This window comes from Pseudophryne corroboree, chromosome 4 (assembly GCF_028390025.1).
Source record: "Pseudophryne corroboree isolate aPseCor3 chromosome 4, aPseCor3.hap2, whole genome shotgun sequence".
NCBI lineage: Eukaryota > Metazoa > Chordata > Amphibia > Anura > Myobatrachidae > Pseudophryne > Pseudophryne corroboree.
Window position 1 is genome coordinate 413,066,148 of NC_086447.1, and position 22,064 is coordinate 413,088,211.

General features: G+C 48.4%; 2 protein-coding genes across 2 annotated transcripts in view; one reads left to right on the forward strand and one right to left on the reverse strand.

Annotated features, from left to right (window-relative positions):
* ASRGL1 (asparaginase and isoaspartyl peptidase 1) overlaps window positions 1-3,628 on the reverse strand; it is a 345,756-nt gene extending 342,128 nt beyond the window's left edge. The window contains exon 1 of the mRNA XM_063916789.1: window positions 3,462-3,628. The gene's annotated coding sequence lies outside the window, so the exon portion shown is untranslated. The remainder of the gene's footprint in view (window positions 1-3,461) is intronic.
* Window positions 3,500-5,862, forward strand: LOC134909666 (E3 ubiquitin/ISG15 ligase TRIM25-like). The gene has a single exon (XM_063916788.1). The coding sequence runs from the start codon at window positions 3,887-3,889 to the stop codon at window positions 5,717-5,719; it is 1,833 nt and encodes a 610-aa protein (XP_063772858.1). The 5' UTR covers window positions 3,500-3,886; the 3' UTR covers window positions 5,720-5,862.
* The last annotated feature ends 16,202 nt before the right edge of the window (window positions 5,863-22,064 follow it).

The window sequence follows — 22,064 nt, forward strand, 5'->3', positions numbered from 1 at the left end:
GCATCCTAATTCAGGTGTGATTGATTTTTGAGTTGCAACACATGTAAACACGATTGAAAAAAGCAGGTCTATTTTTTTGCCGCTTTTTTTACCGATTCGCAAAAAAATACGACCGCAATTGAGCACTCAGAAACTAACACCCAAATACGAATGAATAGTGAATTCCCGTATTGTATGAAATAACAGCCGCGTTTGACCGATGGTCTATTCATTCGTATTTCGGAACTTTGCAAATCAAACCATTACGAATAGTCCAAACACTGCCGAGATTGGTGCTTAGTGAATTCCCGTATTGGGACTTATAAAAAAAAAAAACCACAAATCGGACAAACTCGAATTCTTAGTAAATATTGGCCACTGAGTCTACACAGTGTACAACTGTCTCAACTCACAGGCAGGTTCAGGATGAATCATGATTCATGAAATGGATCAGGCAGAGCAGCGCAGCACTCACTGACTTGTGAGTCGTGACTGCTCCCTCCCCCCTCCCACTGGGTGTCACCTGGTATAGCCTCTGGCCAATCACAGCTAAAGACACTCAGCAGAAGACACTGACTGAAGGACACACTGAGACTGTTTCCTCCCTCTGGCTGAGAGAGGCTACTGCTGCAGCTGTCTCAACTCATTAAACAGTGAGTGACTCGAATCATTCATACTTCCTGATGATTCGAGTCACTGTGTTGAGACAGCGAGTCAGTAGCCATCTCTAGCTGGCTGACTTACTGCATAGGAACGGCACAACTGTAAGAGTCTGTTGTGTGCACAGAAAGGAGTAGGATTGTTGGTGCTAAATGTGTCCAGTGAGGGAGGGGGGTGCCAAGTCTGTCTGGCAAGGTGGGAAGGGTGATGCTAGTTGTACCCAGCAAGTGCCTGTGTGTGTGGGGGGGGAGAGGGGGGGGAGAGGGGGGAGAGAGGGGGGGGAGAGGGGGGGGGAGAGAGGGGGGGGAGAGGGGGGGGGAGAGGGGGGGTAAGTGTGCCCAGTACGGTTGGGGTGACCCTTTAAAAATATGCCATGGGGCCCACAAAGTTCTAGTTACGTCCCTGGGGCTCAGCATCTTATCACTATGTATATCCCAATTTTACCAGCCATTAGAGCAAGGTAGATGCTAGAATCAAGTGGGCTAAGGGACCTTTTCCGTCAGGGGGAGGAGCTACGCCAGCGGGACAGTTCCTCTACTATCCATTACCTTTAGTAATCAGGTGGCGAGCGAAGCGAGCCCGCGAGGGTACTTTTCGGGTACCCTGTTCGCCCGTAGCTCCTCCCCCTGGTGACGTGTCTCCTCCCCTAGATACGTCAGAAGGTCCCTTCTCCCACTCCGATATAAAATCAACCATTAGAGCAATGGTCCTGTCAGGACAGTGGCACTGTCATAATCTTCAGCAGTGGTTTTCAAGAACAAAAAAAAAACTGGCAGCACCAGCCAGTGTAATAGGCCCTACACCAGGCATTCCCAACCTCGGTCCTCAAGGCACACAAACAGTCCTGGTTTTAGTGATATCCAGGCTTGAACACAGGTGACTTAATTAGTACCTCAGTTATTTTAATTTAACCATCTGTGCTGAAGCCTGGATATCACTAAAATCTGCACTGTTGGTGTGCCTTGAGGACCGTGGTTGGGAATGCCTGCCCTACACACTGGCTGATCCGCCGCCGAGCTGCCCGACGGCGGATACGGCCGACGGGCGACCCAGCGGCGGGAGGGCAGTGAAGTTTCTTCACTCCCCCCGTCACCCGGCAGCATTGAAGTGCAGGCAAATATGGACGAGATCGTCCATATTGGCCTGCATGTACAGCCCACGGGACCAGCGATGAACGAGCGCGGGGCCGCGCATCGTTCATCGTTGGAGCCTCCACACTGCACGATATGAACGTTATCTCGTTCATTAATGAACGAGATCGTTCATATCGTGCAGTCATGTCGGCCAGTGTGTAGGGCAGGGCTGGCCAAACCGGTCCTCGAGATCTACCAACGGTTCACATTTTCCAGACCACCTAGCTGGTGCATAGGTGTAGTCAATACTAATTAAGATGTGATGGATTCATTACTAACAGACAATTCTACAGATCTCCAGGAGGCCTGGAAAACATGAACTGTTGGTAGATCTCGAGGACCGGTTTGGCCAGCCCTGGTGTAGGGCATAACAAGTTATACAAAATGCAATCGCACATAAAAAGTGAACAAGTACAGGCAAGAGGGGCAGTTGTGAGACGTGTAGAGAGAGCCCATCCCTGAGAGGTTACAGACCAGGGGTCGGCAACGCCTGCCTCCCTGCCAGGCAGAACACTTTTAAGCATACTTCCCAACATGGCCCTCTCCAGGACTGACAGAATGCTCTGCTCCTGGACTTCCCTCTTAATGTATGATTGCCATCACCTGTGCTGAAACACCTTCCTTATCCATTAACCTATTTAACACAGGTGCCGGCAATCATAAATTAATAGAAAAGTGCAGAAGCAGAGCATTGTGTCCCTCCTGGAGAGAGTCATCTTGGGAGGTATGCTTTTAAGGGGTACATTTACTAAGCAGTGATAAGAGCGGAGAAGTGAGCCAGTGGAGAAGTTGCCCATGGCAACCAATCAGTACTGAAGTAACATCTATAATTTGCATACTATAAAATGATATAGAGCTGCTGATTGGTTGATGGGGAAATTTCTCCACTGGCTCACTTCTCCGTTCTTATCACTGCTTAGTAAATGTACCCCTTAGTGTCATGGCATCAGGCTGCTTCCAGCTGTGGAGAGAGAGACAAAGAAAGTGGAGAAGTTGCCCACGGCAACCAATCAGCTGCTACTTATATTTTTATAGAATGCAGTTGATAGATGTTACTTCAAAACTGATTGGTTGCCATGGCCAACTTCTCCACTCTTCACTGTTTTATAAATTTCCCCCACTAACAGCAAAGTGCTGCATTCTGTTAGTCCATAGCTTCATAAATTCAGTCCTCAGGATCCCCCTTGTCAATGTTTCCCAGGTAGCCCAGCAGGTGCACACGTGTACTCATTACTCACAGACACATTACAATAAATCCACAGGTGGAGCTAATTACTTCACTTGCGACTCTATATGAGGAGACCTGGAAAACATGCACTGTGTGGGGTCCTGAGGACCGAGTTTGAAAACCAGCGTGCTAGTCTATCACCCTACCTAAATCTTATGACTAGTTATTTTGGGTGAGCCTTTATTGCATTCAATTCATTAATAAAATAGGAGATATATTTTATTTAAAAAAAAAACATTTTTGTTTTATCAAGTTGTTTTGTTTTTCTATTTCAAATATGTTTTTGTAGTTTATTCACAAATTCTTATTCTTGTCAACCCGCTTACAAACGCCTGCAGCAGCCTAGACACACGGAGCCGTGTACCACAGCGCAGTAACGGAGAGTTATACTGAGACCCTGAGGAAGATGAAATGAATCTGCAGACTGCAGTAAGCAAACAGCGCTATAATACAGTACTCACTGAGCGGCGTAGGCAGGCTGAGGCAACACGCGCCGGAGATCTGTCTCTGTCCACTAGAGGCTAGCAGTCTCTCCTAATACAACAGTAGGGAACGCTACAGTATATCGGGGTCAGGTGACCGCCACGGCGTATCCCCAGCTACGTCAGAATCTGGAAGTAGCGGCAGCGGCCATTTGCAGAGAGCCCGGGATTATGCTACAGCAATATTATTCACTGCCTGCAGACACACACGTCTGCTGTAGTAGGGACACGTATAGAACACGGAAGTTTGAAGTCATCCTCTAGTGCCCACTGGCCGCGTTCCCCTCGGTAACATAGACACAACCCTCCTCGTAGTCTCTCAGGCTTGGCGGGTAAAATAAACGTTTCTCTCGCTGCGTACCGTACCTGCAGACAGCAAGGACCGTGCCTCCCTCCCCGGCGACATGGCTGAGCGGGCCCTCACCGAGGAGCTGACCTGCCCCGTCTGTCTGGCAACCTACCAGGACCCGGTCAACCTGGGCTGCGGCCACTGCTTCTGCAGACACTGCATCACCAAGGCGCTCGTCTTCCAGAAGGAGCAGGGGAGAGCGTACTCCTGCCCCATGTGCCAGGCAGTGTACGAGGACTACCCCAGCCTGCAGAGGAACCTGCAGCTCTGCAGCATTGTGGAGAACTATAATGCGCTGCAGGAGAGCCGTGAGCCCAGTGAGGTTCCCTGCAGCTACTGCCTGGGTGTCCCCAACAGAGCGGCGAAGACCTGTTTGACCTGCGAGGTGTCCCTGTGCCAGCAGCACCTGGAGAGGCACAGCAGCAAGAAGGGCCACATCCTGCTGGAGCCCGGGCAGTCGCTGCAGGAGAGGAAGTGCAGCGAGCACAACAAGCTGCTGGAGTACTACTGCCAGGGGGACGAGAGCTGCATCTGTGTCACCTGCTACATCGCCGGCGCCCACTCTGGACACACCATCGTCACATTAAAGCAGGCGCAAGAGCAAAAGAGAGCTACCATGTCCCAGACCGCTGCCAGCCTGACTGATAGGGTGGATAGTCTAGCCAAGGACATAGGTGCCCTGCACGAAGGCCTAGCAAAGGTAAAGGAGAACACAGTTCAGCTTTCTAAGGCCCTGAAGGATCAGGCTGACAAAATAATTGCTAAAGTGTGGTCCCTGTTTGATGAGATTATAGACACGGTCATTGAAAAGGGAGAGCAGTCTGTGTCCCAGGTGACTGCTCTGGCAAAGCAGATGGAGGATACCAAAGGAAATCTGATACAAATTCTAGAGGAATTAAACACACTGAGGGAACAAGCGGATGCCCTGATTTTTCTGAAGGATTACTCAAGAGTACAGGAACGGATCGAACAGCAAAATGTACAAATCAACACATTGCATGTCCTGGACCTGAAAGTTGATCCGCAAATGATTCAAATGATAGAAAACAATACTTCTGATAATATTTCCCATCTCCGGTGTGTTCTGAATCACGTAGAGACTATTCTCTCTACACAGATCCAGCAGCTTGTACGCGTCGGAGGACACCAGGCTGTTCCAAATACTCCAAATCAGACTGAAGATTCTGAAGGAAGCAAGTTCTGGTCAAGTAGAAATCAGACTGTATATTCCGGAGGATTTGGTTTCGGTACAAAAGCTCCACATCAGACTCTAGGTTTCGGAGGACACAGACCCCATGCGTTTCAGCCTGTCACTACTGCCAGCTTGGTGGAACCTAAGAAAATGATTTTAACTTTTAACCAGAATTTATACAAACACTGTAACTTCAATATGGTGGTTTCAAATGGCAACAAAACAGTAACTGCCAGTCATATGAATATGATGTATAAGAAAGCAATTTGTAAGTGTAAACTTTCTATAATTCTGAATTGCCCCATTACAAAAAACATGGATCCTAGCCCAGTGTACTCTCTATTTGATGTCACTAAATCCACTAACTGGAGTGTAGGAGTCCAAAACGGATTCTCGCAGTGGTACTTAAAGAGTGACGGAGGCAATCTTTCATATGAATCAAAAACCACCCTTCTGCTGGGGAAACATGTTGTTAATATATTAAAAATGCAGTTGGACTTTCAAGACAATATACTAGGCTTTTATGATGCATCAGCATTAAAAGATATACCTTTATTAGTATGTAAATGTGACAGTGTCTTTACAGATACTATGGTTTATGGCTTTGGGGACCAAAGAAGTCTATTTAACCATAACTTTCAAAAATCTGTAAACATTGGAGTTGGTCTTCTAAATGGCTCATTGACCCTGCTTTAAGAATTTTGAAACGGAATTGTAAAGAGCCAGTAACCAATCACCCCAATTTCAACTTGTTCAAGGTTTTTATGTATGATTATTTTGAATGTGGTGTTTTTAATTTAATGTTCTATAAGACAATAAACTACGCCAGCAAAGTGAAATTAGCTTGTTGAATGATCACTAAAAAGTACTACACTCGGTGGTTCCAAAACTATATTGAATCATGCCATCCCAGAGTATTAGAATTTTTTTTTCACTGCATCCCTAGGCTAAAAGTTTGTTATGGAAAAATATATTAAATAAGTCCTTAGGTTCAGTTATGTGGGGAGGGACAGGATTTGCTGTTGTTGGTCCACATATTTTATGATTAGATGCCACAAGCACTGGTTTTGCCTATGACATTGACCATAATGGTCCTGGACTACCAACCCAGGGCATCCCTGCAAGTGCCAGAAGGCACCCAGCTTGGGAACTAGGCAAACTATTTTTATGAAAGTGTGGAGTGCTACTATGGGCTGTGATTGGCTGAATGTGTTTGAATTCACGAATGTCATTATTTGAATAGACGGGAAGAGGTTAACTCCTTAGACCTTAATCGCAGTGTAAAGAATAAATGGAAACAAAAACTTAAAAAAAACAACAGATGCAAACTCATTTATTGAATCTAATAACACCATATGAACTGACTTGAGGGGATTCCCTTCAGTCCGTATATAAGAGCAGATTAACCAAATGTCTGATTGCAAAAGGGGGTATAAAAAGGTGGAGAAACTGTTTTTTACTAAAGAAAAAATATCTTAAAAATAAGCCAAAGAAAGAACCACATAAGAATATGCACTGGTCCTTTGTTTTATGCTATAATTCACTACATAAATAGAACAGCCATGGCCAACGCGTGGCTCTTAAGCCGCATGCGGCTCTTTCTTTATTCAAATGTGGCTCCCAACACTCAGTCACCTGACCACAACAAATCCTGGAAACTGGTGCACTCCAGCCAGACACACAGCACCACTACGGCAACTGAAAACTGAGGGAGCCAGATACTGGGCTGTACTAACATATGAAGGTGGGCTGGAGTGACACAGAAGGATCCTGGCAGGAGAGACTTAATGGGGGAGCTGACTGGAGTGACAAAGGAGGGTGCTGGCAGGAGTGACACATGGAGGAGCTGGCTGGAGTGACAGAGGGGTACTAGCAGGAGTGACACATTCACACATGGGCTGGCTGGAGTGACACATGGAGGAGCTGAGGTGTATTATGTGAATACGGCTGTTTCAATATATGTTATGGGGATCTGGATTTTTTTAATTATTTTATGTGGAAGAATCTTTTTCAATGTATTTTATGTTGGATCTGGCTTTAAAATTTATTTTATGTGGATCTGGCATTTTCATTGTATTTTATACCAGGGGTGTGGCCTAGCAGGCACAAGGCCACACCCCATTTTTGCACACGCACCTTCGGCTTGATGTCGGCTCTTTGATGTACCCAACAAGATTTTTTGTCTGACTGATTGGCCACCCCTGAAATAGAAGGTATTATAAAGAAAAACTGGAAGCTTCTTAAACAGGATCCAGACTTATTAAAAGTGCTTTAGATCATGTCAATAAAAGAAGTAGCATATTATACCACTTTCAGACAGAAAAGTCTGGCATTTAAGTGCCGGGTAGTTTTGCCGGGGCCTGCCTGACCCCCCTTTCACACAGACAAGCAAATTACCGGGTCGAGAATTTCAACCCGGTAATTTGCAGATCAACGCAGGTATTTTGTCTGTGTGAAAGGTTCAATCGAAATTCCTGTGTCTCCGACCTTGGTAAATACTCGGGTTGACCCTTTCACACAGAAAAAGGACCCGCGTTTTTCATGAAATTGCTGGGTAGAACTGCTTCACTCGGTAATTTCAGTTTCTGTGTGAAAAAGGGGTATTAGAGGGTTCGACGGGTGTGATCCGGCCTGGTATGTAGAACTGTGAAAACTAAAACAACTAAGAGGTCTATTCATGAAGCAGTAAAAAGTGGAGAAGTGAGCCAGTGGAGAATTTGCCCATGGCAACCAGTCAGCATTGAAGTAACATTTATCAAGTGCATTCTATAAAATTATATGTAGCAGCTGATTGGATGCCATCGGGCAACTTCTCCACTGGCTCACTTCTCCACTCTTTTCACTACTTCATTAATAGACCCCTTTGTATAAAGAGTTCACAATAAATTCATCTTCATATAATATCAATTTAGTACTTCCGCATCTAAAACAAAATCTATGTAATAGGGTGCAAATGTGGTCTATAATATGTATGAAAGATGACTAGAATGCTCAAAGTAAGACATTCCGAGCATATATATAATATCTGTAAGGGGTTAGAGATGCACACCTCACATTTGAAACAATGGGGGTAATTCAGTTCTGATCGCAGCAGCAAATTTGTTAGCAGTTGGGCAAAACCATGGTGGTCATTCCGAGTTGTTCTCTCGCTGCCATTTTTAGCAGAATAGCGATCAGGCTTAAAATGGGCGATTCTGCGCATGCGTATGGGCCGCAGGGCGCACGCGCTAAGTATTTTCACACAAAACTGCAATTTTACACAGGTCCGAGCGACTATTTTCAGTCGCTCTGCTGATTGGTGAGTGATTGACAAGAAGTGGGTGTTTCTGGGCGGAAACTGACCGTTTTCCGGGAGTGTGCTAAAAACGCAGGCGTTGTCAGGCTAAAACGCAGGAGTGGCTGTAGAAACGGGGGAGTGGCTGGCCGAACGCAGGGCATATTTGTGATGTCAAACCAGGAACTAAACGGACTGAGGTGATCGCAATCTAGGAGTAGGTCTGGAGCTACTCAGAAACTGCAGGGAAATATTTAATAGCAGAACTGCTAATCTTTCGCTCGCAGTTCTGCTAAGCTAAGATACACTCCAAGAGGGCGGCGGACTAGCGTGTGCACTGCTGCTAAAAGCAGCTAGCGAGCGATCAACTCAGAATGAGGGCCCATGTGCACTGCAGGTGTGGCAGATATAACATTTGCAGAGAGTTAGATCTGGGTGGGTTATTTTGTTTCGGTGCAGAGTAAATACTGCCTGCTTTATTTTTACACTGCAATTTAGATTTCAGATTGAACACACCCCACTCAAATCAAACTCTCTCTGCACATGATATATCTGCACCCCCTGCAGTGCACATTGTTTTGTCCAACTGCTAACAAATTTGCTGTTGCGATCAGATCTGAATTAGGCCCAATGTCATAACTGTAAAGAATGTGAAATAAAAAATTGGGGTGGATGGAACAGATTTCAAGTACATGGAAACAAAAATAAGAATTTACTCGCCAGTAATTCTATTCCTCGTAGTCCGTAGTGGATGCTGGGACTCCGTAAGGACCATGGGGAATAGCGGCTCCGCAGGAGACTGGGCACAACTATAAAGAAAGCTTTAGACTACTGGTGTGCACTGGCTCCTCCCACTATGACCCTCCTCCAGACTTCAGTTAGGATACTGTGCCCGGAAGAGCTGACACAATAAGGAAGGATTTTGAATCCCGGGTAAGACTCATACCAGCCACACCAATCACACCGTATAACTCGTGATATTAAACCCAGTTAACAGTATGATAACAACTGAGCCTCTCAACAGATGGCTCAACAATAACCCTTTAGTTAAACAATAACTATATACAAGTATTGCAGACAATCCGCACTTGGGATGGGCGCCCAGCATCCACTACGGACTACGAGAAATAGAATTACCGGTGAGTAAATTCTTATTTTCTCTGATGTCCTAAGTGGATGCTGGGACTCCGTAAGGACCATGGGGATAATACCAAAGCTCCCAAACGGGCGGGAGAGTGCGGATGACTCTGCAGCACCGAATGGGCAAACTCTAGGTCCTCCTCAGCCAGGGTGTCAAACTTGTAGAATTTTACAAATGTGTTTGACCCCGGCCAAGTAGCTGCTCGGCAAAGTTGTAGAGCCGAGACCCCTCGGGCAGCCGCCCAAGAAGAGCCCACCTTCCTCGTGGAATGGGCTTTCACTGATTTAGGATGCGGCAGTCCAGCCGCAGAATGTGCAAGCTGAATCGTACTACAGATCCAGCGAGCAATAGTCTGCTTTGAAGCAGGTGCACCCAACTTGTTGGGCGCATACAGGATAAATAGCGAGTCAGTCTTTCTGACTCCAGCTGTCCTGGAAACATAGACTTTCAGGGCCCTGACTACGTCCAACAACTTGGAAGCCTCCAAGTCTTTAGTAGCCGCAGGCACCACGATAGGTTGGTTCAGATGAAAAGCTGATACCACTTTAGGGAGAAACTGGGGACGAGTCCTCAATATTGCCCTATCCATATGGAAAATCAGATAAGGGCTTTTACATGACAAAGCCGCCAATTCTGATACACGTCTGGCCGAAGCCAAGGCCAACAACATGACCACTTTCCACGTGAGATATTTCAAATCCACGGTTTTTAGTGGCTCAAACCAATGTGACTTTAGGAAATCCAACACTACGTTGAGATCCCAAGGTGCCACGGGAGGCACAAAAGGGGGCTGAATATGCAGCACTCCCTTAACAAAAGTCTGAACTTCAGGTAGTGAAGCCAGTTCTCTCTGGAAGAAAATCGATAGAGCCGAAATCTGGACCTTAATGGAACCCAATTTTAGGCCCATAGTCACCCCTGACTGCAGGAAGTGCAGAAATCGACCTAGCTGAAATTCCTCCGTTGGGGCCTTCCTGGCCTCACACCACGCAACATATGTTCGTCAAATGCGGTGATAATGGTTTGCGGTAACTTCTTTCCTAGCTTTAATCAGCGTAGGAATGACTTCCTCTGGAATGCCGTTTTCCTTCAGGATCCGGTGTTCAACCGCCATGCCGTCAAACGCAGCCGCGGTAAGTCTTGGAACAGACAGGGCTCCTGCTGTAGCAGGTCCTGTCTGAGCGGCAGAGGCCATAGGTCCTCTGAGATCATTTCTTGAAGTTCCGGGTACCAAGCTCTTCTTGGCCAATCCGGAACAATGAGTATAGTTCTTACTCCTCTTCTCATTATCCTCAGTACCTTTGGTATGAGAGGAAGAGGAGGGAACACATAAACCGACCGGTACACCCACGGAGTCACTAGAGCGTCCACAGCTATGGCCTGAGGGTCTCTCGACCTGGCGCAATATCTTTCTAGCTTTTTGTTTAGGCGGGACGCCATCAAGTCCACCTGTGGCCTTTCCCAACGGTTTACAATCATTTGGACGACTTCTGGATGAAGTCCCCACTCTCCCGGGTGGAGGTCGTGCCTGCTGAGGAAGTCTGCTTCCCAGTTGTCCACTCCCGGAATGAACACTGCTGACAGTGCTAACACGTGATTTTCCGCCCATCGGAGAATCCTTGTGGCTTCTGCCATCGCCGTCCTGCTTCTCGTGCCGCCCTGTCGGTTTACATAGGCGACCGCCGTGATGTTGTCCGACTGGATCAGTACCGGCTGGTTTTGAAGCAGGGGTTTTGCCTGACTTAGGGCATTGTAAATGGCCCTCAGTTCCAGAATATTTATGTGCAGGGAAGTCTCCTGACTTGACCATAGTCCTTGGAAGTTTCTTCCCTGTGTGACTGCCCCCCAGCCTCAAAGGCTGGCATCCGTGGTCACTAGGAACCAGTCCTGTATGCCGAATCTGCGGCCCTCTTGAAGATGAGCACTCTGCAGCCACCACAGCAGAGACACCCTGGTCCTTGGAGACAGGGTTATCAGCCGATGCATCTGAAGATGCGATCCGGACCACTTGTCCAATAGGTCCCACTGAAAGGTTCTTGCATTGAACCTGCCGAATGGAATTGCTTCGTAGGAAGCTACCATCTTTCCCAGGATCCGCGTGCAGTGATGCACCGACACCTGTTTTGGTTTTAGGAGGCCTCTGACTAGAGATGACAGCTCCTTGGCCTTCTCCTCCGGGAGAAACACTTTTTTTCTGTTCTGTGTCCAGAACCATCCCCAGGAACAGTAGACGTGTCGTAGGGATCAGCTGTGACTTTGGAATATTTAGAACCCAGCCGTGCTGTTGTAGCACCTCCCGAGATAGTGCTACCCCGACCAACAACTGCTCCCTGGACCTCGCCTTTATCAGGAGATCGTCCAAGTACGGGATAACTAAAACTCCCTTCTTTCGAAGGAGTATCATCATTTCGGCCATTACCTTGGTAAAGACCCTCGGAGCCGTGGATAGACCGAACGGCAACGTCTGGAATTGGTAATGACAATCCTGTACCACAAATCTGAGGTACTCCTGGTGAGGATGGTAAATGGGGACATGCAGGTAAGCATCCTTGATGTCCAGTGATACCATGTAATCCCCCTCGTCCAGGCTTGCAATGATCGCCCTGAGCGATTCCATCTTGAACTTGAATTTTTTTATATATGTGTTCAAGGATTTCAAATTTAAAATGGGTCTCACCGAACCGTCCGGTTTCGGTACCACAAACATTGTGGAATAGTAACCCCGTCCTTGTTGAAGTAGGGGCACCTTTACTATCACCTGTTGTGAATACAGCTTGTGAATTGCCTGTAACACTGCCTCCCTGCCTGAGGGAGTGGTTGGTAAGGCAGATTTGAGGAAACGGCGGGGGGGAGACGTCTCGAATTCCAGCTTGTACCCCTGAGATACTATTTGAAAGATCCAGGGATCCACCCGTAAGCGAGCCCACTGATTGCTGAAATATTTGAGACGGGCCCCCACCGTACCTGGCTCCGCCTGTGGAGCCCCAGCGTCATGCTGTGGACTTAGAGGAAGCGGGGGAGGACTTTTGCTCCTGGGAACTGGCTGTATGCTGCAGCTTTTTCCCCCTACCTCTGCCTCTGGGCAGAAAGGACGCGCCCTAAACCCGCTTGCCCCTATTGGGCCGAAAGGACTGTACCTGATAATACGGTGCTTTCTTTGGCTGTGAGGGAACATGGGGTAAAAATGTAGACTTCCCAGCTGTTGCTGTGGAAACGAGGTCCGAGAGACCATCCCCGAACAACTCCTCACCCTTATAAGGCAGAACTTCCATGTGCCTTTTGGAATCTGCATCTCCTGTCCACTGCCGAGTCCATAACCCTCTCCTGGCAGAAATGGACATTGCACTAATTTTGGATGCCAGCCGGCAAATATCCCTCTGTGCATCCCTCATGTATAAAAGTGCGTCTTTAATATGCTCTACGGTTAGCAATATAGTGTCCCTGTCTAGGGTATCAATATTTTCCGACAGGGAATCTGACCACGCAGCTACAGCACTGCACATCCATGCTGACGCAATAGCTGGCCTCAGTATAACACCTGTGTGTGTATATATAGACTTCAGGATAGCCTCCTGCTTTCTATCAGCAGATTCCTTCAGGGCGGCCGTATCCGGAGACGGTAGTGCCACCTTCTTTGACAAGCGTGTGAGCGCTTTATCCACCCTAGGGGATGTTTCCCAGCGTGACCTATCCTCTGGCGGGAAAGGATACGCCATTAGTAACCTCTTAGAAATTACCGGTTTCTTATCAGGAGAAGCCCACGCTTCTTCACACACGTCATTTAACTCCTCAGATGGAGGAAAAGCTACTGGTAGTTTTTTCTCTCCAAACATAATACCCTTTTCTCTGACGTCCTAGTGGATGCTGGGAACTCCGTAAGGACCATGGGGAATAGCGGCTCCGCAGGAGACTGGGCACAAAAAGAAAGCTTTAGGACTACCTGGTGTGCACTGGCTCCTCCCCCTATGACCCTCCTCCAAGCCTCAGTTAGATTTTTGTGCCCGACCGAGCAGGGTGCAATCTAGGGGGCTCTCCTGAGCTTCTTAGATAAAAGTTAGTTTTAGGTTTTTTATTTTCAGTGAGACCTGCTGGCAACAGGCTCACTGCATCGAGGGACTAAGGGGAGAAGAAGCGAACCTGCCTGCTTGCAGCCAGCTTGGGCTTCTTAGGCTACTGGACACCATTAGCTCCAGAGGGATCGAACATAGGCCCAGCCTCGGAGTCCGGTCCCAGAGCCGCGCCGCCGGCCCCCTTACAGAGCCAGAAGCAAGAAGAGGTCCGGAAAATCGTCGGCAGAAGACATCAGTCTTCATCAAGGTAGCGCACAGCACTGCAGCTGTGCGCCATCGCTCCTCATGCACACCTCACACTGCGGTCACTGATGGGTACAGGGCGCTGGGGGGGGGCGCCCTGAGCAGCAATATTAACACCTTGGCTGGCAAAAATACATCACATATAACCCCCAGGGCTATATGGATGTACATTAACCCCTGCCAGAATCCATAAAAATGCGGGAGAAAAGTCTGCGAAAAAGGGGCGGAGCTATCTCCTCAGCACACTGGCGCCATTTTTCCCTCATAGCTCCGTTGGAGGGAAGCTCCCTGGCTCTCCCCTGCAGTTAATACACTACAGAAAGGGTTAAAAAGAGAGGGGGGGCACAATTTAGGCGAAGTATACATATATATATGCAGCTATAAGGGAAAACACTTTTTATAGGTGCTATCCCTGTGATATATAGCGCCCTGGTGTGTGCTGGCATACTCTCCCTCTGTCTCCCCAAAGGGCTTTGTGGGGTCCTGTCCTCATATCAGAGCATTCCCTGTGTCGGTACGGCTGTGTCGACAGGTATGTGGAGGATTGTACAAAAAGAGGTAATCTGTGCACAGCGCCAATAGTAAATTGCAGCCTTAGTAAACCTATAGGTGACTCCTCACACGTCACAAGAATAATCGAATAGAAGACAATAAGGTACACCAAATGGCGCTAATTACAAAATGTTCACATAAACATCAATTTCTTACATCAAAGAAAAAATATATAGACGGAGTTCATCTGTTCCAATTTAGTCACGGGAATAGTTCGGGTGCCAAGCCACCAGTTGATATAAGGCTTTTGTTTCCAGCGTATTTTCTCACAACCACGGTGAATGGAAACCTGCTGCCAGACACAGCAATGGCTGCTCTCTGCTCCTGCTGCCTTGTGGGAATGATAGAACTATGAATGTCACCCCCTGCGGGGTCGACACCGGTGTGGTTGAACTTATGGAAAGATTACGTGAAAGTGTCAACTCCTTACATAAAAGGTCGACGACACAGAACAGCCGGCTACTCAGCTTGTGCCTGTTCCAGCGTCTCAAATGTCATGGGGGGCTCTAAAATCGCCCGCTACCTCAGATAACAGACACAGATGTCGACACGGATACTGACTCCAGTATCGACGTCGATGAGACTGGTGTACCCTCCAAATAGGTCCACCCGTTACAGGATTGAGGCAATGAAAAATGTATTACACATTTATGATTATACTCCAGGTACCACATAAAAGGGTATTGTGTTTGGTGAGAGAAAACTATTAGTAGTTTTTCCTGCATCTGATAAATTAAATGAGGTGTGTGAGGAAGAGTGGTCTTCCCCCGGTAAGAAATTGATAATTTCTAAAACGGTTATTGGCAGCGTATCCTTTCCCGCCAGAGGATAGGTCACGCGGGGAAACACCCCATAGGGTAGATACAGCGCTTACACGCTTATCAGAAAAGGTGGCACTACCGTCTCCGGATACGGCCGCCCTGAAGGGACCTGCTGATAGAAAGCAGGAGGTTACCCTATAAGATATAGTCACACACTAGGGCATTATATTGCGACCAGCCGTTGCTTCGGCATGGATGTGCAGTGCTCCCGCTGCGTGGTCAGATTCCCTGTCGGAAAATAACTATGGATAGGGACAATATTTTGCTGAAAATAGAGCATATAAAAGACGTGGTCTTATACATATGTGATGCACAGAGGGATATTTGCCGGCTGGCATCAAAAATAAGTGCTAGGTCCATTGCCGCCAGACGGGGGTTATGGACTTGGCAATGGTCAGGCGATGCCGACTCGAATCGGCACATGGAAGTTGCCCTATGTTTGGGGATGGTTTTTCAGACCTCGTTTCCACAGCTACTGTTGGGAAATCGATTTTTTTGCCACAGGCTACCCCACAACAAAAGAAAGCACCGTATCATCAAGTACAGTCCTTTCGGCCCCAGAAAAGCAAGAGGGCTAGAGGCTCATCCTTTCTGCCGAGAGGCAAAGGTAGAGGAAAAAGCTGCAACACACAGCTAGTTCCCAAGAGCAGAAATCCTCCCTGCGTCCGGTAGGTCCACAGCATGGTGCGGGGGTTGCTCAGGCGGACCCGGGTACGGTGGGGGCCCGTCTCAGAAATTTCAGCGGACAGTGGGCTCTCTCACATGGATCCCTGGGTCCTTCAAGTAGTATCTCAGGGGTACAGGCTGGAGTTCGAGACGTTCTTCCCCCCGCCGTTTCCTAAAATCTGCCTTACCGGCACCTCCCTCTGCCAGGGAGACGGTGTTGGTGGATATTCAACACTATAATCACAACAAGTGATTGTCAAGGTGCCCCTCCTTCAGCAAGGAAGGGGTTACTATTCCACAGTGGTTGTGGTACCGAAACGTTTCGGTGAGACCCATCTTGAAATTAAAATACTTAAACTTTTATATCAGAAGATTCAAGTTCAAGATGGAATCGCTCAGGGCGGATATTACGAGCCTGGACGAGGGGGATTACAGGGTCTCCCTGGACATCAAGGATGCGTACCTGCATGTCCCCATTTACCCTCCTCACCAGGAGTACCTCAGATATGTGGTACAGGACTGTCACTATCAGTTCCAGACGCGGCCGGTGGAGTTGTCCACGGCACCGAAGGTCTTTACCAAGGTAATGGCCGAAGTGATGATACTCCTTCGCAAGAAGGAAGTTTTTATTATCCCGTACTTGGACGATCTCCTGATAAAGGCGAGGTCCAAAGAACAGTTGGTAGTGGGGGTAGCACTCTCTCGGGAAGTGCTACAACAGCACGACTGGATTCTCAATATTCCAAAGTCACAGCTGGTCCCGACGACACGTCTTCTGTTCCTGGAAATGTTTCTGAACGCAGACCAGAAAAGAGTGTTTCTTCTAGTGGAAAAAGCCGAGGAGTTGTCATCTCTAGTCAGAGACATCCTATAACCAGGACAGGTGTCGGTACATCAATGCACACGAGTCCTGGGAAAAATGGTAGCTTCGTACGAAGCATAATTCCATTCGGAAGACTCCACGCAAGGACGTTCCAGTGGGACCTGTGGGACTAATGGTCCGGGTCCCATCTACAGATACAACAGCGGATAACCCTGTCAGCAAGAAACAGGGTGTCGCTGCTGTGGTGGCTGCAGAGGGCTCATTTACTAGAGGGCCGCAGATTCGGAATACAGGACTGGGTCCTGGTGACCACGGATGCCAGCCTTCGGGGCTGGGGTGCAGTCACACAGGGAAGAAATTTCCAAGGAGATTTCGCTTCACATAAATATTCTGCAGCGAAGGGCCATTTACAATGCCCTAAGCCAAGCAAGGCCCCTGCTTCAGAACCAGCCGGTACTGATCCAATCAGATGACATCACGGCGGTCGCCCATGTAAACAGACAGGGCGGCACAAGAAGCAGGATGGCGATGGCAGAAGCCACAAGGATTCTCCGATGGGCGACCTACACCCAGGAGAATGGGGACTTCATTCAGAAGTTTTCCAAATGCGGGTAAACCGTTGGGAATGACCACGGGTGGACATGATGGCGTCCCACCTCAACAAGAAGTTGAAAAGATATTGCGCCAGGTCAAGGGACCCTCAGGCGATCGCTGGGGACGCTCTAGTGACACTGTGGGTGTACCAGTCGGTTTATGTGTCTCCTCCTCTACCTCTCATACCCAAGGTACTGAGAATAATAAGAAGGCGAGGAGTGAAAACCATACTCGGGGTTCCGGATTGGCCATGAAGAGCTTGGTACCCGGAACTTCAAGAGATGCTGGCAGAGGACCCTTGGCCTCTGCCGCTTAGACAAGACCTGCTGCAGCAGGGACCCTGTCTGTTCCAAGACTTACCGCGGCTGCGTTTGACGGCATGGCGGTAGAACACCGGATCCTAAAGGAAAAGGGTATTCCGAAGGAAGTCATCCCTACCCTGATCATAGCCAGGAAGGATGTCACCGCAAGACATTATCGCCGCGTTTGGCGAAAATGTATTGCTTGGTGGGAGGCCATGAAGGCCCCGACGGAGGAATTTCAACTATGTCGATTCCTGCACTTCCTGCAAGCAGGGGTGACGTTTGGGCCTCAAATTGGGGTCCATCAAGGTCCAGATTTCGGCTCTGTCGATTTTCTTCCTGAAAGAACTGGCTTCACTGCCTGAAGTTCAGACTTTGGTTAAAGGAGTACTACATATTCAGCCTCCTTTTGTGCCTCCTGTGGCACTTTTTGGATCTCAACGTGGTGTTGGATTTCCTAAAGTCGCATTGGTTGAGCCACTTAAAACCATGGAGCTAAAGTATCTCACGTGGAAAGTGGTCATGCTGTTGGCCTTGGCCTTGGCCAGGCGTGTGTCAGAATTGGCGGCTTTGTCATGTAAAAGCCTTATCTGATTTTCTATATGGATAGGGCAGAGTTGAGGACTCGTCCTCAGTTTCTCCCAAAGGTGGTCTCAGGTTTTCACTTGAACCAACCTATTGTGGTGCCTGCGGCTACTAGGGACTTGGAGGATTCCAAGTTGCTGGACGTAGTCAGGGCCCTGAAAATTTTATTTTCCAGGACGGCTGGAGTCAGGAAAACTGACTCGCTGTTTATCCTGATGGCACCCAACAAGCTGGGTGCTCCTGCTTCTAAGCAGTCTATTGCGCGCTGGATTTGTAGCACTATTCAGCTGGCGCATTCTGCGGTAGGATGACCGCAGCCTAAATCTATAAAAGCCCATTCCACAAGGAAGGTGGGCTCATCTTGGGCGGCTGCCCGAGGGGTCTCGGCTTTACAACTTTGCCGAGCAGCTACTTGGTCAGGGGCAAACACGTTTGCAAAATTCTATGAATTTGATACCCTGGCTGAGGAGGACCTGGAGTTCTCTCATTCAGGGCTGCAGTGTCATCCGCACTCTCCCGCCCGTTTGGGAGCTTTGGTATAATCCCCATGGTCCTTACGGAGTTCCCAGCATCCACTAGGACGTCAGAGAAAATAAGAATTTACTTACCGATAATTCTATTTCTCGTAGTCCGTAGTGGATGCTGGGCGCCCATCCCAAGTGCGGATTGTCTGCAATACTTGTACATAGTTATGGTTAACTAATCGGGTTCTTGTTGTGAGCCATCTATTCATATCACAAGTTGTACGGTGTGATTGGTGTGGCTGGTATGAGTCTTACCCGGGATTCAAAATCCTTCCTTATTGTGTACGCACGTCCGGGCACAGTATCCTAACTGAGGCTTGGAGGAGGGTCATAGGGGGAGGAGCCAGTGCACACCAGGTAGTCCTAAAGCTTTCTTTTTGTGCCCAGTCTCCTGCGGAGCCGCTATTCCCCATGGTCCTTACGGAGTTCCCAGCATCCACTACGGACTACGAGAAATAGAATTATCGGTAAGTAAATTCTTATTTTTTGTGGTACCGGGGGTAACATCAGAAATGTGCAACACATTTTTCATTGCCTCAATCATGTAACGTGTGGCCCTATTGGAAGTTACATTAGTCTCATCGTCGTCGACACTGGAGTCAGTATCCGTGTCGACATCTGTGTCTGCCATCTGAGGTAGCGGGCGTTTTAGAGCCCCTGATGGCTTTTGAGACGCCTGGGCAGGCACAGGCTGAGAAGCCGGCTGTCCCATAGTAGGTATGTCGTCAAACCTTTTATGCAAGGAGTCGACACTGTCTTTCTAGGAGCTCAGGAGAGCCCCTAGTGTGCATCCAGCTCAGCCGGGCACAAGATTCTAACTGAAGTCTGGAGGAGGGTCATAGTGGGAGGAGCCAGTGCACACCAGTAGTCTAAAGCTTTCTTTATAGTTGTGCCCAGTCTCCTGCGGAGCCGCTATTCCCCATGGTCCTTACGGAGTCCCAGCATCCACTTAGGACGTCAGAGAAAAAGCATTGAGGCAAAACTAGCGAAAATGGAAATGCGATGGATAGTCGCATTAAAAACTAGTACATAATGGCCTCAATGGCACTTTTGAATTGAAGTGGCTTTTAAATTGTTTTTATGACTTAATTTTGATTTTTTTTTAAATAAGATTTTGATACTTGTTTTTATGTCCCCTTTGATTTTATTTTACCACCATTATTTCTCATACGTCCTAGAGGATGCTGGGGTCCACTTCAGTACCATGGGGTATAGACAGTTCCGCAGGAGCCAGGGGCACTTTAAGACTTTTTCAGAGTGTGAACTGGCTCCCCCCTCTATGCCCCTCCTCCAGACCTAAGTTTAGAAAATGTGCCCAGGCAGACTGGTCGCACTCTAGTGGAACTCTACTGAGTTCTACTAAAAGAAAATGAATGTAATTTTTCCTCCATCTCATGAGCTGATCAACAGTCTCTTTGAGGGAGTCTGGACAAATCCTGAAAAGAAATTTGAGATTCCCAAAAGAATTCAGGTAGCTTATCCCTTCCCTGCAGAGGACAGGAAAAGGTGGGAGTCACCCCCTGTTTCAGACAGTGCCCTGTCGAGGTTAACAAAAAAGGTGATTCTCCCTGCACCTGGGACGGCTTCACTTAAGGAGCCGGCAGACCGTAAGTTGGAGACTACGTTGAAATCTATTTTTCTCTAACGTCCTAGTGGATGCTGGGGACTCCGTAAGGACCATGGAGAATAGACGGGCTCCGCAGGAGACTGGGCACTCTAAAGAAAGATTTAGTACTATCTGGTGTGCACTGGCTCCTCCCTCTATGCCCCTCCTCCAGACCTCAGTTAGAATCTGTGCCCGGACAAAGCTGGGTGCTTTTAGTGAGCTCTCCTGAGCTAGCTAATAAGAAAGTATTTTTGTTAGGTTTTTTATTTTCAGAGAGCTTCTGCTGGCAACAGACTCTCTGCTACGTGGGACTGAGGGGAGAGAAGCAAACCTACTAACTGCGGCTAGGTTGCGCTTCTTAGGCTACTGGACACCATTAGCTCCAGAGGGATCGAACACAGGACCTGACCTTGTCGTCCGTTCCCGGAGCCGCGCCGCCGTCCCCCTCGCAGAGCCAGAAGACAGAAGCTGGCAGAAGCGGAGAAGACATTGAAATCGGCGGCAGAAGACTCCTGTCTTCACATGAGGTAGCGCACAGCACTGCAGCTGTGCGCCATTGCGCCCACACTAACCCACACACTCCGGTCACTGTAGGGTGCAGGGGGGGGGGGGGGGGGGGCCCTGGGCAGCAATTGATACCGCCTGGCGAAAGCTGCATTATAGACAGTTGGACACTGTTATATGCATGAGCCCCTGCCATTATTTTTACACAAAATCGTGGGACAGAAGCCCGCCGCTGAGGGGGCGGGGCCTTCTTCCTCAGCACTCACCAGCGCCATTTTCCTTCCACAGCTCCGCTGAGAGGAAGCTCCCCAGGTTCTCTCCTGCAGAATCACGGTAGAAGGGTAAAAAAGAGAGGGGGGGCACAAATTTAGGTGCATTAATCATATACAGCAGCTACGGGGTAAACACTAAGTTACTGTGCAATCCCTGGGTTATATAGCGCTGGGGTGTGTGCTGGCATACTCTCTCTCTGTCTCTCCAAAAGGCCTTGTGGGGGTCCTGTCCTCATTTAGAGCTTCCCCTGTGTGTGTGGTGTGTCGGTACGCGTGTGTCGACATGTTTGACGAAGAGGGCTATGTGGAGGCAGAGCAAGTGCAGTTGACTGACGTGTCGCCGCCGACGGTGCCGACACCTGATTGGATGGATATGTGGAAGGTGTTAAATGATAATGTAAACTCCTTACATAAAAGGTTGGATAAAGCTGATACCTCGGGCCAGTCAGGGTCTCAACCCATGCCTGATCCTACAGCGCAGAGGCACTCAGGGTCTCAAAAGCATCCACTATCCAAAATGGTTGACACAGATGTCGACACGGATTCTGACTCCAGTGTCGACGACGATGATGCAAAATTGCAACCGAAAATGACAAAAGCTATACGCTACATGATTATAGCGATGAAGGATGTTTTACACATATCAGAGGTGAACCCTGTTCCTGACAAGAGGGTTTATATGTATGGGGAGAAAAAGCAAGAGGTGGCTTTTCCCCCTTCACATGAGTTAAATGAGTTATGTGAAAGAGCGTGGGATTCCCCAGATAAGAAAGTCCTGATTTCCAAAAGGTTACTTATGGCGTACCCTTTCCCGCCAGAGGACAGGGTGCGCTGGGAATCCTCCCCTAGGGTAGATAAAGCTCTCACACGCTTATCTAAGAAGGTGGCCCTGCCGTCACAGGATACGGCCGCCCTAAAGGATCCTGCAGATAGAAAGCAGGAAAGTATCCTGAAATCTGTTTATACACATTCAGGGACTCTACTGAGGCCGGCAATTGCGTCGGCGTGGATGTGTAGTGCTGTAGCAGCGTGGACAGATAATCTGTCTGAGGAAATGGATACCT